The sequence below is a fragment of the Protopterus annectens genome, chromosome 14.part0, assembly GCF_019279795.1.
Source record: "Protopterus annectens isolate FY-2018-M chromosome 14.part0, PAN1.0, whole genome shotgun sequence".
Taxonomy (NCBI): Eukaryota; Metazoa; Chordata; order Ceratodontiformes; family Protopteridae; genus Protopterus; species Protopterus annectens.
In genome coordinates this window covers 902,452,159-902,470,716 of record NC_056748.1, presented here as the reverse complement: position 1 = coordinate 902,470,716, position 18,558 = coordinate 902,452,159, and the positions used below count along the sequence as shown (strand labels likewise).

The window sequence follows — 18,558 nt, the reverse complement described above, 5'->3', positions numbered from 1 at the left end:
CGGGCGCACACGGCAAGAAAGACTGAGGAAAATGGCGTCGGCTGATGCCTTTATACCAGAGTAACTGCAGCTATGACGTCGGGTGAAGTGCGACACCAGCCGAAGCCAGACCCAGACTTTGGAATCCGGCCGACCGAAGGGCTGCCTGACGACAGGACAACCCATTTGTAAGGACTGCAGATGCATCCTTGAAGGACATCTGGTTGGACACAGAGGGTGCTGGAGGTCTTGGCTTGGTCACTCAGCTGAGATCTCAACTTATAGCTTTGCCAGTTGGGAGTCTCATTGGGGATTAGGAGAAACCCGCCCTTGATTGACTCTGGTCTCTGTGTGCTCTTAAAGGAAATTGTACTTGATGCAGTGAGCTGGATCTAGAAATACTGTGTGTGTACATGTCATCCTCCCAATGCACGTCCCCCACTGGTGCTAGTGGTGAGGATTGAGGCCCCTTGATTACTGGACCACTGGTGGGGCATCACATATATTGGTTAGCAGTGGTGGGATCACCCATCTACATATTAAGATACGGTGGTGTGGATACTGAATTCCTTGTGGATACTGAATTCCTGTAGCCTCCAAACAGTGGTTACTGAAGAAGGTGTTTGAACTCTCAATCAGCCACAGTGAACATTAAGAGTTTCACATCACAATAGCTCTATTTATTTTTTGTTAGCTTAGTTATTCAGAGAGAGCAGGCAAGGATGTCAGCAGAGAAGCATGGTAAGCTGACAAGTAGCCAGTTAGCTGAGATGTACCAGGCTAAAGGATTGGTGCATGCCAACATGGCTAAAGCAGAAATGATGGCAGCCTTGGTCACAGCTGCATCGCAGACCAGCAACCACAAGGACAACCAGACTGGCCTTGTGGATGTACAACTCTCAGAAAGTGGACAGTTCAACCTTTCCACACAGGACTTAAAAATCTGTCTGGAGTTAAAGAGACTAGAACTGGAGGCCAAACAGTTAGAACTAGAATCAGCAGAGAGACAGGCATTTGGAGTCTGAAGAAAAGGAGAAACAGATGGCACTAGAATCAGCAGAGAAACTGAGATGTCTGGAAGCTTTAGAGAATGAGAGGCAGAAGCAACAAGAAAAGGAGATACTCTTTGCCAGGGTCATGGAGGTAATGGGGAAAGGAGTAACCGAACCCCAGAAGCAACAAAGGTCAGTAAATTTGTTCCACAATTTACAGAGGGTGATACATTTGATAGTTTTATTCATATGTTTGAAAGGGTAGGTAAACAGTATAATGTTGACCAAGGGCTCTGGGTACGGTTCCCGACACCCCTTACTCCATGGTAAAACTGTAACTGCTGTTTTTAAATTGTCTGATACTGACTGCTTACATTATAATACTGTTAAAATTGTTTATTAGAGTGTTTTAAATTAACACCTGAAGCTTATAGGAAAAAGTTTTGTGAGCACAGACGCAAGGCAGATGAAAGTGTGTGTGAATATATTGCTGAGTTAAGCACTTATTTTCACAGACAGGTGTCAGGTCACCACTTTTAAAGGGCTGGCAGACCTTCTGTTGAGGGAATAAACCCTTGGCACTTTGCCTGAGGACATGAGAATCTAGTTAGTGGACAGAAAATGTAACACAGCAGATGAGTTGGGGAAAAAGGGAAACCTATACCTAGCAAGCAGGGCATCACTGCACAGGAAAGGGATACCCAGTGCTGCTCATGGGTCTAAGGGAGTCTTCGGCGGGGGAGGGGGGTGTCACAAAAGGAGATACTGTCAGCCCAGCTATCTGGAATTTTGTAAATAATTATGTCATTTGTGAAGATATTTTAACAGTGGAAACTGGAACACAAGGTTAACTTCAGAAAATAGCAGAAATAAAATAACTTTATGGCAGCAAGGAGGCACAATGTCAAACTAGGGAAATTTCTGCATTGTCTTGCTAGTGTTTAATGACTTCCAGCAAGTACCAAGATTTGAGGAAAACCCCTTGTGTATGTATTTTCACAGGTAGATGCTAAATGGTACCACCTGCATCAATGGTTGTTTTTCACCTGGGATATAATAAGATGACAAGAAATGATGTCATTTTGCAAGCTATCCCAGCAGTAATATTTGAGGTATTAATTAAAAAAAAACTCTGTGAGAAACTGCATTCTGTATTTTGACTTTCACCTAACATCAAGATCCAGAAAATACACAAACAAGGTGAACAAAGTGGTAAAGTGGAGTTAAGCAAGGCATTCCAAGTAGTAGAAAAAAGCATACTCCACAATGTTGAGCAAATTTAATGAAAAAATTTCTAAAACGAACAAAACTTTCGGACAGCACTGAGGAAGTTTTGTTCTTTTTTAATTTTTTCATTAAATTTGCTCAACGTTGTGGAGTGTGCTTTTTTATACATCATCAACATCCACTCACCACATCTGTCTTGGTTGCTCTGAAGTAAATATACTAGGGTACAGTATAATTCTTGTAGATATAGTTAGGAATATAGCAAAGCTTTGCTTAGATATTTTTTTTTATTTATTTGAGACTGTCTGCAATGTTGTTTTAAATATTTCCTGTGATTTTGTACTCTGATATCGCTGTACATATATATTTAGTATTGTCTTGTTCTTTTATTATTTATTATTAAATATATTTAAACATTTCACTGTGGCTGATCTTTGTGAGACATATATAAGTTCTGAGAGTACTTGCATATTTATTTGGTGACACTGTGTAGGCCACTTCTAGTAGCCTTGCACTTGGTCAAACTACCATTTGTATTGATAGTAACATTACACAGTAAGATTGGACACCCTTTGTTATGGGCCTTAAAGTAGCTGATAAGGAGTGACTGGTGGCAGGGGAAACTACCTTATAGTCTGGGCATAAGGGGGTATAGCTAGTAAACTGTGCCAGCCTTTCCCAGGTGTGTGTGTAACTCAAACCTCAAAGTGTGTGTGTCAGCTACTTGGGCAAGGACAAGAAGTACTTGTTGGACAGAGAGGGTGCTGGAGGTCTTGGCTTGGTCACTCGGCTGAGATCTCAACTTATAGCTGTGCCAGTGGGGAGTCTTACTGGGGATCTGCAGAAGTAAGGAGAAACCAGCCCCAGAATGACTATGGTCTTTGTGTGCTCTTAAGAGAAACTGCACTTGATGCAGTGAGCTGCATCTGGAAATAACGTGTGTACCTGTCATCCTCCCAATGTGCATTGCCCACTGGTGCTAGTCGTTGGGATTAAAGTTCCTTGATTACTGGGCCAGATGTGGAGCATCACATTCCTGTTTTGACTTCAGAACACATTGTGGGGATCTTAACTTTTCCTGCAAACAAATTTACTATAGAAACTTCAGTTTCCCTTCAAGATTTCTGAACATTTTTATCACAGTTGTTCTGGTTTACTTTTTCAAGGTAGTCTCACTTTATAAATCACTTCACTTGTCACTTTGCAAGGAACTTATTTTCAGTAGTGGTACTAACACAAGTACATTGACTCCTGGTTTGAATTCTCTGATGTTGTGCCTTCTGGGCTCTTTCCATATGTTTTACTATATGCATTATAGTTATTTACCTGTCCCTTAGGTTTGAAGAACGCCTTAGCAGTCTTTTAAAAGGGATGTTTTCTTCCTCTCATGTTTCTTTTGTTATACATATGTATAACACCTTTAAAATGGCTGATATACATCACTTTAAGTGCTGTGAATCTATTTAAGGCCAGGGATACTTCTACAGTAAACAGAAGATATAGAAGATGTTGGTTCAATTTTTTTCATCCACTTTTACAGCCTTTCGTAACTTAGACTTTGAATGGTACACAGATGTCCTTAGCTATTTCACTTAACAAACCTGACAGAGTTTGTACATTACTCTGGACCTGAATGGGGTGTCTTGGTCAATAAAAACTTCACTGGGAAGTTCTACTTTAGGAAAAAACAGTTGTGATTATTTGGCTATAGAATTTGCACTGACTCACAGTACAGGTACTGCCCCAGAAAAAACTTGTTGCATTATCAATAATTAGTGGTGGTCCTTACTCAATTTTTTTTTTTTAATGGGTCGTTAATTACCTAGCTATGTGTTCAAATGGAATATCCCTGATGAATAAGGGAATCAAGAGTTTTTTTTAAACCTGGGTATGGATGCTGTCCTTTGACATTCTGGACAAGTTATACAAAAGTTCTCCATGTCTTTTATAACATCAGGTAAGCAAAATCTAGCTAAAATTCTAGCTTTAGTCTTATCCATTCCTAAAAGGCCACCTAAAAATGTATATATGTGCTAACTTCATTACAAGTGTTCTAAAAGGGTACTGGAACTAATAATGGGTTTAGTATCTGTTCTTTAAGATTGGTTACCCTGTACAGAAGGTCATATCTTAGTTTAAATTAAGGATATTGCAGGGGGATGTGTTGTTCCTTTGGTTCCCCAACTACTCTCTAATGATCACCCTAACTTTACATAGTGCCACACCTTCCCGGTGGGCTTTCTTGAAAATCATGTCTTATCTTTAATAAATCATCACAGTTTTAGCTATAACAAACCATGATAACAGTTTCTGTTATTACTGTTGTATGATGCACATTTTCTGTCTAACAATTTTCATTCAGTCTAACATTACATAAACCGCCCGATTCCTGTCCTACTTTAAATCCCACTCTGCCTCCTGATCATTATTCTTCATGTGCTGTTCCCACAAATTCCATTTATTTCTTTGAAAATTGCCCTTTCCTTTTCTAAAGATCCCATTCCTAGTTCATTTGTCTCCATTACAAAATCCAGACCTTCCTTTAGTTTGGAAATAGATTTTGATTTTCTAGTAACTGTGGTACTTACATATTATCGCAACCACATTCCAAACACCTCGATATCTAAGCAGTGATAGCTATAGCTGTTAACCTTTCCTTTCTAAATCGAGGATCACCACCTCGTGTAAATTCATACCTCAAGGAATTTGGACAAAACCATACATAATTGTGGGACGAAGGGCCAAAAATAGGGATAGACTTTAAAGAGTGCTCTTACAAACTTAGAAAGTAGCTAGAATAACATGTCTTGTGTTACAATGTATTTTCTAAATGGTATGAAGTCAGAAAATCAAGTGTGTGTCATTATATAGCAATTTTATTTCTCAGATTATCCAAGCGATTAGCCAGAAAACAATTTATGAGGAACAGACCAAATTTTTGAAGCGAAAATCTGGACGTACTGTGAAAATTCATACAGTTAATGTGTTATAGGTAGTGGCAGAGCGTCTTCGACTGGCTTCATTACTCAAACTCACACTTCCATTACCAAAACACCACCACGACCATTATGCAGACATTTGTGGCTGAATCTCCCCAGTACCTGTCTCACTGTTCCCACTACATCCACTCGTTTCCTTTCCACTGTACACACCTACACTTTTACCTGTTGAATGTATCGTTATAACGAACTCAAAACTAAAAAAATGAATAAAATAACAGAGGATGCAGGAATAAAGGAGCCTTCATTTAATGTTCAAATTGAGTGCTTTTGTCCACAGTACAAGGACTTTATCACTTGTACGTAAATACTGTACTGCAAAGAGCAGAATGGGAAAAAATGAGGTGGTACTAATGTGGTTGCGATAATACGCAAGTACCGTAACTGCATTTTTGGTAGCCAATAATGGTAATTAAGCTTTGTAAAACATTATTATGTCTACACAATTCAGATCTTATATCCAGTCTCAAAATAATAATTTCCTAAGTTACAACCATTTATTCCCCCAACATTTCTGTCAATGTTCTCGGAAGGGAATTTTAACTACATAAAAATGCTTTTAACCACATTAAATATCTTCAGGATCCACCATTTAGACTCACCATTTCAGTGAAAAGGTCAAAAACAGAATTCATATCCTTGTTTCTTGATAGAAAAGTAAATATAGACACCCAAAGGAGTAAAGGTTATTTGAAGGATTAATGGAATTTTTTAGACAAAGTTTGTTGCTTCAATGCTGCCTTTGAATCACAAGATTTTTATTGGCTACCACTGATAGAGAGTCTTTATACAACATCATACCTCAAAAAACTGGTAATGACATGATAAGACAATAATTAGTGCATGCTACCTATTTGGCAGCAATGATACTGAATTGTTTTGTACCATGCTTGAACTTATTCTAAACAATGTGTATGTACATATATATATATATATATATATACACACACACACACATATACTTTAACTTTAAGTCCACGCATTACCAATACATTAGTGGGTAGAATGGGACTCCTGTTGCTCCCACACTTGCAAATTTAGAGCTTAATGAGTGGGAACATTCCAGTTTCCTAATTCTTTCTTTAAACATGTCTGTTTCCATGGCCATTTTATTAATGACATTTTATATGGATTGGGGAAGAACATTTATTCAAGGAATGTGTTTATTTTTTGAACAATGGTACTGATTTTATGAAATTTATATTTAAATGTGATGAGCACAAACTGATTTTATTTATTTTTTGGACACTGAGGTAACCCTTGACAATGAATGGTTTAGTTCTCAAGTTTATAAAACAGGTACTTCTGTTAGCAGTTATATACACTTTAACCTCAACCATCCATTTTCTGCCAAAAGTATGCTGTGAAGACTCAGATGATTAGAATCTCTACGCTTACACTGGACAAGGATATATTTAATTTAAAACTGAACTGAATAAGCTTACTGATATACTTTGGGTAAGAGTTATCCTAGTGCATTATAAGAACAGAGATTATACAGGTAACAAATTTATGTCCATATTAAGAAAGTTAACCTCAGGCCCAATGTTTAGACTGGGCATTCAGACAGTGAGACGTTTATCACAAACAGGTAGGAAGTTGATGACGGCTTGAATTTTAGTTACGATTTTCCTGTTACCTACAGTCTAGAAAATCCTTAGTAAAAGAAAAGTACTACAGGACAACTGAAAAATTCTGTATGGTCAGTACGGTTTAATGGATATACGCAGTAAAAGTCTGAATTTCACTTACAAAAATAACAAATTTAAAATCCTTGTCTGACTACAACAGTAGTCTACAATAGTGGTCTAACACGATTTTTGGCACTTTTTCATGTGGATTATTTGAACAGTGCACATATATTATTAACACTTCTACCATTATCTTACCAAATAGAAAACTCTTTTAAGAGATTAATACACATGTAAAAGTGCTAATCTGGTATATATGACTGTGTGTGACAAATGTGGAGCATGAAGATCATACAGTATATCACTGAATTTATTAACACATTTATACCATTAAAATTTTGGATGACACTAATGTCTTGTGTGGGCATTCAAACATTTTCAGTACTTTTAAGAAATGTATATTTTTTCTACTGGAATAAGTAATGTATTTAGGTAGGGGTGGAGATTTGCCCACCCCTTTTAGTAAAAAAGAGAACTACAATGACATGTGCAACTGAATTCTAGCAAACACCCTAGGATGAATAAGGTTGTTAATATAAAAAGCGTTTTAAAACTGAAATCCATGAATTAGTTTTAACTGAATTTACTATTTTACTTAAATTTTGTAAATGAATATTGACTCCAATGGTTGAAAGGAAATGACAATTTTGTTATGACCATATAATTTGAATACTGTTATACACTGTCATTATGATGAGGTCCAACATTAAAACTGACAAATGTGCTCAGCATTTCTTTGCCGTGTGGTGTTTTTGAATTTACTTACATCTCAAACTATGTCAACTCATTACACCCACCAAAAACATGCCCCCAATTACCCCCCACACACACACAGTCACACACCCCAGCAACACTTCCGCAATTTGATATCAACCAGAAGAATCCTCTCAAGTCTACCTATACAAATATAGCTATGTAAAAATCCCAAACTTTTGGACTTTGATGCATACTTCCCATTATTCATTTGTAAATTGCCTTTCCATTCGCTTTTCTAACCTCCTCCGATTGTTTCTTACAGATATCATGCAATATTTTAGATGCACTACTAATTATTTATTTTTTAACAACAACCTCTTTTCTAGGCTCAACTAAAAATTCTACCAGAGTTAGTATTTCACCTAGAACTCCCCTATCCCTTTCTCTTTGCCTATACTTTATCAGTCCCTGACATGGAAGGCATTCTGTAATCTGCAGTCCAAACATCTGCTTACCTTCATCCCACTTTTTGAACATTTCCTCACAAGTTATTTGCTTCCAATGCCTTGCGTCATTTGTCAACTTCTTCCTGTAAATTCTAGTCCCTTCTTGTATATTTTCTATGCCTCTACTTGCAGACATCCCTGTTGGTAAAATTGACTTTCTTCATTCTTGTGATGGCTTAGGACTTAGAATATGTTCTGCCACTTTATGAAAACAATATTTTGTATAGTTATTACTTTCTTAAAAGGACTTGCATCCAAACTCCTAGACTCTCATTATCTCTTGACGGATATGCTTTGGAATCTCAAAATTCCAAAACATCGAATCTCATATGATCGAAACCATATGATCGATGTTTCAGAATATGGAAATTCTGAAACAACCCCCCCCCCAAAAAAAAACAATTAGTTACACATTTATGCAGGAGGGGGCAACCCCCCCTGCACACCCCTACTACTTAAGCATACAAACTCTGAGATCGCACTACAGCTGGGAAAAGGGAAATCTCCCGTTCCTCGCTGTATGCAGATCTCCGTTCAGAATTTCGAAATTCTGAAACTTCAATCATATGGTCTCGACCATATGAAATTTGAGATTTCAGGATTTGTACATTCTGAACGGAACCCCTCTTGACCACCCATCCCATGTTTCATCATCATATTTTCCACTTTAATTTATAACATTCTACTTGAAGTTATGTATATCAGGGCTTAACTGTGTACTTCTGAATAAACCTTTAAATCAGGTAATTCTAAACCACCTTATTGTATGTGTAGAAACAGCTTATCCAACTTAACTCTTACCCTCCTTCCCTGTAAAATAAATTCCTTCAGCTCTTTATTCCTTATCATATAGGTACATAGATAAGTACTAAGCTATCTGCCCTTGCAAGCCATTTTAAGCCAAGACAATTTCCCTTTTTGTGTTTGAAATAAGCTATCCCATTTGGTTACAGATTGGCCTTGCCCATCCCATGGTCAATAATTATATATTACTCCTAATGAGAACAAATGGGGTCATACCATAAATAATTTGAGGGGACTCATGCATGGAACAAAGCATTTAGGAGTAGCCTCTGTACATTACTAGCAGAGGGGGAAGGCCTGGGGTTAATTTTCTGTTTCCCATCCACATATCTAAGCTGCACATGAAAATGGGCACTGATAAACTTTGTTTTATGGGATAGGGAGTCTGTTCCACAGCAGCGATATCCTCTGGGAGATATACCTGTCTCTCCAAACTATTCTGCTAATGTCGCATAAGAGGGTTAGATCCCCAGACTGAGTATTTCTGGTGACATCTGACTTGCTGATGAGAAGAAAATCCATCGGTAATGGCACTGGAGGATGCCCTGTATGTCAGATATGGGTCATCTCTTAGGAAATTCTTTGTTGGTTGATAAAAAAAAAACATGCCTGACCTGTATATAAGGCTAAGGGTACTAAAAAAGTTTTCACGCCTTTTATCTTATTAGACATGCAGATAATCAACAGCTTCTAGTTTTTCAATTTTTGTATTATCTTTTGTTTAGTTTCTTCCTTCATATCCCTGGCTGCCATAACAAACTCATTTAATTCATACACATAAATATTCTACCTTATCATCTCTCCATAGGCATTGGTAATGCTGAACAGATTCCTTTGTGGGTATATAGTTTATTGCTATAGTCTTTGATTTATTTTGAACATTTTATATCCCAAAAAGATGTGAAATTGTCTCAAAATATTCCACAATAACATGTCTTTTTCTGGATTAATCACGTATAAAATAATATCACATGTAAACTGCAAATAAACTAACTTTTGCTTGAGTACCATACAAGTTATATCTTTGAATTTGTGAACTCCATATTTTCTTTGTGAATGTCTCTAACTGTAAAGCAAATGATGGGAATGAGCACATCCTTGCCATGTTCCTCTAAGCCAATATATACCCATCTTAATTCTCCAATGGTTAATATATCCTTCTTAGTAACCCCATTCCCCATTAGGGAATGCAAATGCTACAATTACCCTACTCATATAATCCCAACTGATTTTACTAAATGCTTTTTCTGTATCAAGACTCACCAACAATAGCAGTGTCCTCCTAAACTTTATTTTCCTTTCGATCATCACTGTGCTATTAATGTTATCAAATGTTTATCTCTTCTCCCCAAAATTACACCGGTCCATACATGTCAATGTCTGTAACACCTTTGCCATTCTTTTAGCTAATATGGCTTAAAATTGAAACATGTTTATATAAATCCAGTTCTGAAGGGTCTTTACCCTCCTCCGAGTAAAGCAGCTATCACTGTTTTCTTTCAAGATGCTAGCACCTCTGCCCTTTTTAAAATATTGTTAAACAAAATCTTCCAGATCTTGATCACTTTTTTCCATCTTAACTTTCAATTTTCCACAAGGAATACTATCTGTTCCTGGTGATTTATCCCTGTTGATTGATTATACATTACTGTTTTTATCACATCTCTTTGTAAATTGCTGATTTTCATCTTTCCCAACCTTGGCATAATTAAGTCTTTTGTACAAAAAATTGCACTGATACTTTTTTTTCTTGGTTGTCCCATTGTTCTACTTTATTCCAATTTTCATAAAGTTGCCAAAATATCTCTAATACTACTATAGGATTTCTAGTTATTTTTCCTGTAACATGATCTGTTTGTTTGGCTACAACTCCTTCAACAATCTGTTTCACAAGTCATAATGAAAAAAGTTTTTGTTCTCTATACTTATCAAAGTTGCTTAACAGCAGCCTTTCTAAACTCATACATATTATAATACATTCTGTTTTTCTTCTTTAACATTTTACATTTGTTCCTCTTTTAATTCTGTGAGATTCTCTTATGCAACAGTTTAACCTTTGCAACTCCTTTAAATAATTCCTATCACTTATTTCCCATATCTCTTTCTCTCTTATTCCTACCATGTTTTTAAACTCCATGTTTATGTTAGCCCAGTCATTAACAACCACTTCTATCTCATCTAATAACCCTTGATTTATATCCATTACATATTCCTTAAAAATCCTCTCTTCCTAACATCCAGATAGGAAAGTGCCAATATCTCATGTTTATATAATTTGTTCTCAGTAAATCCTCATAGTCTGAGCCAGGCATGTCTCCTCTTAGTAATGCCTAAGACCACTGCCCCCATTGCCCCATCCACTGCACTATCAATCAGTCACATGGAAAGTGATGTAAAAATAAACAAAAACTAGACAAAAATACTACCTGTGACTCTAGACTAAGATGTAGAGCTCTGTGAAGCAATGTTTTCAGCATAACTATATATTTATTCCTGCTATATCATGTTGAAAATTAGTCAAATACATCAGGAAGTTTGAAATAAGAAAAGTTAAAGTGCCAGATAAGCAAGTGTGAAACCCCATATGATCCATGGACTTGGAATTCCTATCGGATGGAGAGATCAAATGGCGCTCTTCAGAGGGCTCTTTTTTAGTCACAGTCAGCATCATAATGAAATCTGCAAGTGGAGCCTTACTCCATGTTTGTCTGTCCTTGGGAGACAGGAGGATCTTGTTTGTTTCCTGAGGATAGGCTCAGCTGCATTGAACTCTTGCCATGCCCTATCCATGACCAGATCAATCATATGATCAGTGGGAGACACTGCTCAAGACATAGGTGGGGTGGGCCAAAAAGCCTCCTACGGAATGTTTTCCTCCTGGGAGGTGGGGGGGGGGGGTCAATAGACTAAGATCCCTTTTACCTTATAAATTCTGGGATTCTCCCAAATTCAGGATAATCTAGAGGAAGCTGTAGTGAAAGCTTCCCCTTTATCAGAGTCTGTTTTTTTTTTTTTTTTACATAATGTCTTTATTTACATAAAATGGAATCTAGACCAGAAACACTGTGCAATTACATGCATGATGCACTAATTCTTGGTTTCCTGAGGCCAATAATCAAAAATGCTCTGTCATATTTTCATTCATTCTAATACATTAGGTCAGGCCCAGATTGGGAGATTACATATTTTACTTGACTTTTTTCCTTGTGCTCCCCACCCCATTTTTTTTTCCAGTACTCAACATGTCTTTTTATATGGAAAAACTATATCAATATCATAATCAAGTTACTCCCGATTTGCATATAGTGTTAATGTGATAGTCACAGTTGCTCCCTGGGGTGAAAAAGACCTCCTGAACCCCTTGCTTCCCTTCTATTCTCTTGCTGCCACTTTCTTTTCTGAAAGGCCTTCCTACCGTTGGGCTACTTTCTTTTGTCTTGCCTCTAGAAGAAAGGATTTGCTTAGAAAGATAATTCCTGTCACACTTAAGTATGGGGAGAGAACATGTGCTTAACAGATTTAATAGTACTGGTCTTGTCTTCCTTTTTTAAACACAATATAAGTCTGGGCTCTAAACAGAAGGTTTCTATTCAGAAGAGCAAGGAGTTGCTGCATTTTGACATCTTCAGACAAGGTGTGACTCCTTGGCCAAAGGTACCTTTCTAAGGAATATCCCATTAGCAGCAACCCTGCGTTATTCACCTATAGTATCAGACCCACATTTTTAGCATAGTTTCCTAGTTGCAAAATGATTTTAACTTACTGTATGAAAGCAGCCCTTCTGCTCTCCTCCACAGCCTTCCAGCAGTTGCTTCAAGACATGCTCTTAGAATTTAAGAATGACTGTCTGGCAAATGAGGGCCCCAGAAGATAGGGCTGCACAGGCATACACTTTCTTCCAATATCTATCAAGTAGCATACTCTTATCATTATCAAGTGTGTTAAGAACTACAGCCAGTCTAACAGACTACAGGCATACAGTACGTGGATCTGATATAGAGCTCTTATAGAGGAACTTGTGTGAAGCCTGAACTCTGTAGAACCAGTCACGCCTGTTAGAAACAGGGGACTAAAAGTCTGGATCCCAGCTATTTGTATCAAAAGCATCCATGACAGGCTCCCAGGAATAGAGAAATGGCAAAAGGTTTAAGTGGGTCAAACCCCAGGAATTCCATACCACTCATGTAGAACAGAGGTGTTATTGGCTTGCCAGTTGAAAGATCATCTTCATATGGAAGAGAGTAAGCTCAAATGGTGTGTCCTCTGGTGGAGAGTCACAGGCCATGGTCTCCTCATTGTCTGTGTCATATTCCATTGGGGAGGACATCGGTGATCTGTAGTCGAGATCCTTTCAATCTTCTGCAAAATCCTGAGTCAGTATTTCTCTCTGGTGAGGCCCCCTCTTCCTCTTACAGGGACTAACCCCCAGACACAGACGGCTTCTCTGGATAGAGTTGAAGACTTTGAAGAAACTGACCTAGCTTAGACTAGTCTTTGTTAGAAGGAAAGGGTAGTCTATGGTTTGAGGACCCAACAAAGGGCCGCTTTAGCTTTTTGCTTTACAGAGGCCCTAAGCTTCAGAGGGGTTCTTAGGTTTGGTGGCTATCAGTGCTCCTACACCCTTAGAGAGGATGTCCCTAAGTTCTATTTTTTATGTAGCTGCCAAGACGTCCACCTCTGCAATAAGCAAAAGCAAGCAAAATTCCCTTGCTTGATCGGAGATATCACACTTGGGCATGACTTCTTGTCCTCTGTAATGAGGTCCAATGACATTCCTTATAGTAACAAAGCTTTCTGCAATAAGTGTTAAAGTTTCCCCAAGGGAAATCACCAGTGGCCTCTGATACAGTAGACTTTACATCAGGAGTTTAAGCGCCTGCACAGAACTAACATGCTCAGACATAGAAGGCTCAGTGAAGTAATTTGTCTCTCTTGCCCATCTTTTCCTTCTTTTTCCACTTCTTCTCTCTTCTGGAAGAGATGTCTGGCTGGCTGCCCTCTATGGACATGGCAGACTGTGAGTACAAGGGCTCAAGCTTCTTTGTGCTAAAGTAAGCCTGAACAGTGTTTCATCCTATGTGCAAAGTTTTAGGCCAAAATTCCTGCCAAAACTCACAAGATATTAAGTCGTACCTCAAACTTAAGGCAGTAAATGCAGTTGTCATATTGTCAAATTTGTTGTCTTACGACACAATTGCCTTTCTTGGACAGCATGCCCAATAACTCTGTAGTGAGGAAGGACACCAAAGAAATATCTGCAGCCATTGTGCGAAAAAAAAAGCTAACCAAGAGACTACTATCTGTAAACCAACTGAAAGAAGTTCTCCAAAAGGGTTATTTATGGTCAGTACGTTAACTTTTGTATCAGGTGTGTGGAAACAAAGATGGTGAAGGTAAAATCAGCAGGCATAGGAGGAAGGGGGTCTTGACTTAAAATCTGACCGAATGAGAAACTCTGACTGTGGCAAAGTTCCCTGATATAATGACTGTAGCAGTGAGCCACAAAATGAACACAGTGTAGCTTTCAATAAAGAAGACTCCATTGATCTTGGGGCTTTGGTGCATCTGTGAACATGTACGCACCTACACAAGTACAAGCATTTGACACATTCAGAGAAACAAAAGAACAGAAAGGAAATTAAAGAAGTTAATCATTTATAATAAATGTCAATATTTTACCTCTTTTACTACTGGAGGAAGAGAAACAGTTCTGTTGTCTAGCAATTTCATTTTCATTATCACAAAGTACCCCGGCATCCTCCTCACTATTGTTAAGTGAAGGATGCAGAACTGACGGGTCATCTCCATAGTCCATGTAGTCAAAGAAACCAGGGATCAGAAATGTGATGTTCTGTTAAAAAATAAAGAAGTAACACAAAATATTTAACAATTAAAATTCATCTAAAATTGCAAATATGCTCGAAGATAAAAAAGATATTTGCTGCAAGTGGAAACAATCACCATATCTGACTAACGACCCAACAATGGCCCAAGAACACTGCCCTTCATTTTATATAATAGTACAGTTTACTCTCTTTTGCACATTTATAAGGGTATACCTTCAAAGGATTGAAATCTTCAGCATTCAGCTGCAAAATTATTTTTACATAGTTATACGACAACCAGGTAAGTGAAATGATTTAGACATAGAATGTGCTCAGTCATGACTTTTCCAGTGCCAGGTAAAAAGAGAATGATAATTAGACTCTAACTTACAAAAGGTGAAAATCAGGTGTGGAATAAGAAAGATGTAGCACCTAAAAAATAACTATGTCTCAAAAAATCTATCACAAAAGTCAAGCAGCAAGTAACAAAATGGCAGTGTAGAGGTTTACTGCTACGCGCTATTTAGAAGCTTTGTTACAAAGTCCAGGGTTTGAGTCCCTCAACCTCTGTCTCTGCCTACTGTGTAACTGTGAGCAAGTTTCTTGACTAGACAGCACTCTCTGACCATGGCTAGAATGAGTCAATCCACTATCCCAATAACATATACTCATAAATAAATAAAAAAGCTCATCTCCACAACTGCTCTCAATAGGCATACAGCATTGCCAGTGTCTGACAGTTAGCATTGTTGCCCAAGGTTATGAGCTGCTAATAAGCTGCTTACTGTACTCCAGGGTTTGATTCCTTCAATCTCCATTTGCCTACTGAGCAAGTCAGTTATCCAGACAGTGCTGTGGGGCAATTTTAATTGGCCTGGGCTCCTTGATGGTCTCCTGGACCTTATACTTAGTTACTACCTGTAAACCTATGAATTAAAAATAACTTAACAAAAAGTCAGAGAAGAGGCGAGTCATAAAGTGAACAGAAGTTTAACTAGGGCAGTAATCCAATGTTCCCTGAGACCAGGAAGTAATGAATTTCACTGCAGGGAAGCAAATCTAGAAAAGGGATGGCTACCTGAAGAGTTGTGTAATTTTGGAATGGAAACACATAGCATAACTTCAGACCTGGAAAAGGAACAATGAGCTAAATATTATCTGAACCATATGACATGCATTAGTGGAAGACATGGGTGAGAAGTCTGTGGCTGCGAATCATTAAGTATGATTTATCATTTTCTGCCATTGAGAGCCACAAGAGTTGTTCAGAAATGTAAAGTGCTGTACACAGTGATGGGAGTAAAGTGTTACTGTAATATATAACATTTTTAAGTAACTTATAGTATTATGCGTTACTTGTGAATATAGTAACGCAGTGCTTGTAATATATTATCATTTTTAGTTACTAGTAAAGCAAATGTGAATTACTTTTGCATTACTTTTTTTTAAATTCAAGTAGATGTCCTCATCACAGAGTTCCAACCCCCCCCCCCCCAAAAAAAAAATCTTACCACTGCGATGTGTTTTCCTTTAAGGAGGACCATGCACGTGTCATGGCACTCACTCCACCATGCAGAATTCAAGTCTACTTGCAGGAGGAATTGTAGACAGCCGTTGTGATATAGCGCTACTGAAGGAAAGATTGTGTGTGTGATGTGATGTGAGAGAGAGAGAGAGAAGAGAGAGCGAGAAAATGTATAGCACGATTGAAGGTAAGTGTGTGTATGTCATGTGACAGAGAGAGAGAATGATATAGCACGATTATAGGTAAGAACGTATGTGTGATGCCAAAGTTACATAAGAAAGTAAGGACTTGATTAGAACTGTGTGTGTGTGTGTGGTAAGCTGATGCATTTACATGTGTGATTTAATTTAATTCACTGCCTTTTTTCCAATTTTAGGAGTTTTATGAAGTATTAAGATTAGGACAGAGGCTACAATTTGTGTCAAAATCAAGGTCACTTGAAAAATTTGCTATGAAATTATCTTATGTAAAGCAGCACCCCTTAAAAGGGGAATGTAACTGATCACCATTCATGTCAGCCATACTCAGAATGCTTCCTAGCTATTAGCCAACCACCACCCATTAATTTCCATTTAAAGTTCCTTAGTGATCGGCTGAATCTAATCGGTCCGCCTTATATAAACACTGCCTGTGTAATCTGCAGCCACTCGTCTTGTAAACAGACCAGCCTTTTTTCCCTGTCATTGGGATAAACATGCGTTCTCTGATTGCAGGAGTTTGTTTTGGTTGCTGTTAATCAATAACAGCTGGTACATTCAGATTGGTCAGTTTAACTACTAATCTTCAAGCTACACTAGAGGGCAGCATGAAGTAAACAGGCAACAAGTGGAGTTGCAAAGTGACTCTGAGGAAGTTCTAGTGACCTGGAGAGCACGCAGAGGTTCATAGGTTCATACTAGGCTATCTGCCCTAGGGCATTTATAAGCCTAGCCAGAATGTGTTTGGCTTTCGTCACCCATTTTAAATTTATTTTGCTATGCCCTTTTTCGAGGTTAGTATACTGTGCCTCTGTCTAACAGTGACACAGAAGTGATACCCGGGGTAAACCTACGATCTCCCATCCACTCATCAAGATTCCTCTTGAAGAGAGTCAATGAGGGACTCTGCCTAACCTGGACTGGGATTTTATTCCAGAGTGAAGGGCGCCTCTGGGTTATGAATCTGTCCCTCCAGCATGTCCTATTTATTTCAGTGCTGAGGTTCAAGTCTCGAGCGTAGCTCGATGGGATTTGGATTTTCTGAGGTGCAGCATGTCCATTAATTCCGGGTTGGACATGGCTTTATACGTCAGGCACAGATCGCCTCTGAACAGGCGGTATGCCACTGAGTAGAGCTGGAGTTTCTTTAACCGGGCAGCATATGGCATCTGTTTGAGCCCTTTGATCCTCTTGATGAGGTACTTTTGGGGTCTTTCCAGTTGCTGCAGGTGTCTGGTAGGGTACATCCCAAAAGGGGCATTGTACTCAATTATGGGCCTGATGAGGGATGAGTAAAGAGGCACGATGACCTCCCCTGATCTAGATGTGAATCCCTTCATGATTAGGTGGGCTATATAAAATGTTTTTCTAACCACTTTGGCCACGTGGTTGTCAAATGAGAGACTGCTATCAACTTGGGTCCCCAGGTCCATAATTACTTCTTCTGTACTTAATGGATTACCACCTATGTGGTAATTTGTGGGCACTTTGTTTTTGCCAAAGGGGATGACTATACACTTTTTGGCATTTAGCTTGAGGCCATGGCTCTGGCACCAGTTGTCTGTTTCTATGAGGCCCTTTTGGAGGATGCTTGTGTCGGCTGGAGAGTCGATTATGGCGCCCAGTTTGCAGTCATCTGCGAACTTGGTCAGCCACAATCCTTCCGTGTTGGCCTGTACCTCCGAGAAATATATACCGAACAAGAGAGGTCCCAGGACTGAGCCTTGTGGGACACCACTTGTAACTGGTTTGGAGTCTGACATGGCTCCAGCAATTCTAACCATGTGGGTTCTGTCCTTGAGCCAGTTTGCAATCCATCTAGTGACATAGGGGTTTATATTTAAGCTGGTGAGCTTATCTATAATGCCCGAGTGGGGTATTGTATCGAAGGCTTTTGCGAGGTCCAGGTAGGCTGTGTGGACCACCTTCCCCTCGTCAATGGCCTTGGTGACTGTTTCAAAGAAGTCAACCAGGTTTAAGAGGCAGGATCTGCCCTTAACAAAGCCGAACTGGGTAGGATCCAGTGTTTGTAGGTCCCCAATATCTTTATTTATGAGGACCATGATGATCCTTTCCATAGCTTTGCAGACCAAGCTAGTCAGGCTTATGGGGCGATA

At 38.7% G+C, this 18,558-nt stretch overlaps 1 protein-coding gene across 2 annotated transcripts in view; it reads right to left on the bottom strand.

Annotated features, from left to right (window-relative positions):
- PASK (PAS domain containing serine/threonine kinase) overlaps positions 1–18,558 on the bottom strand; it is a 1,620,160-nt gene that overhangs the window by 969,826 nt on the left and 631,776 nt on the right. For both annotated transcript variants that reach the window (XM_044056691.1, XM_044056692.1), the window contains exon 9: positions 14,574–14,745. In XM_044056691.1, the coding sequence (XP_043912626.1) occupies positions 14,574–14,745 (172 nt within the window). The remainder of the gene's footprint in view (positions 1–14,573; positions 14,746–18,558) is intronic.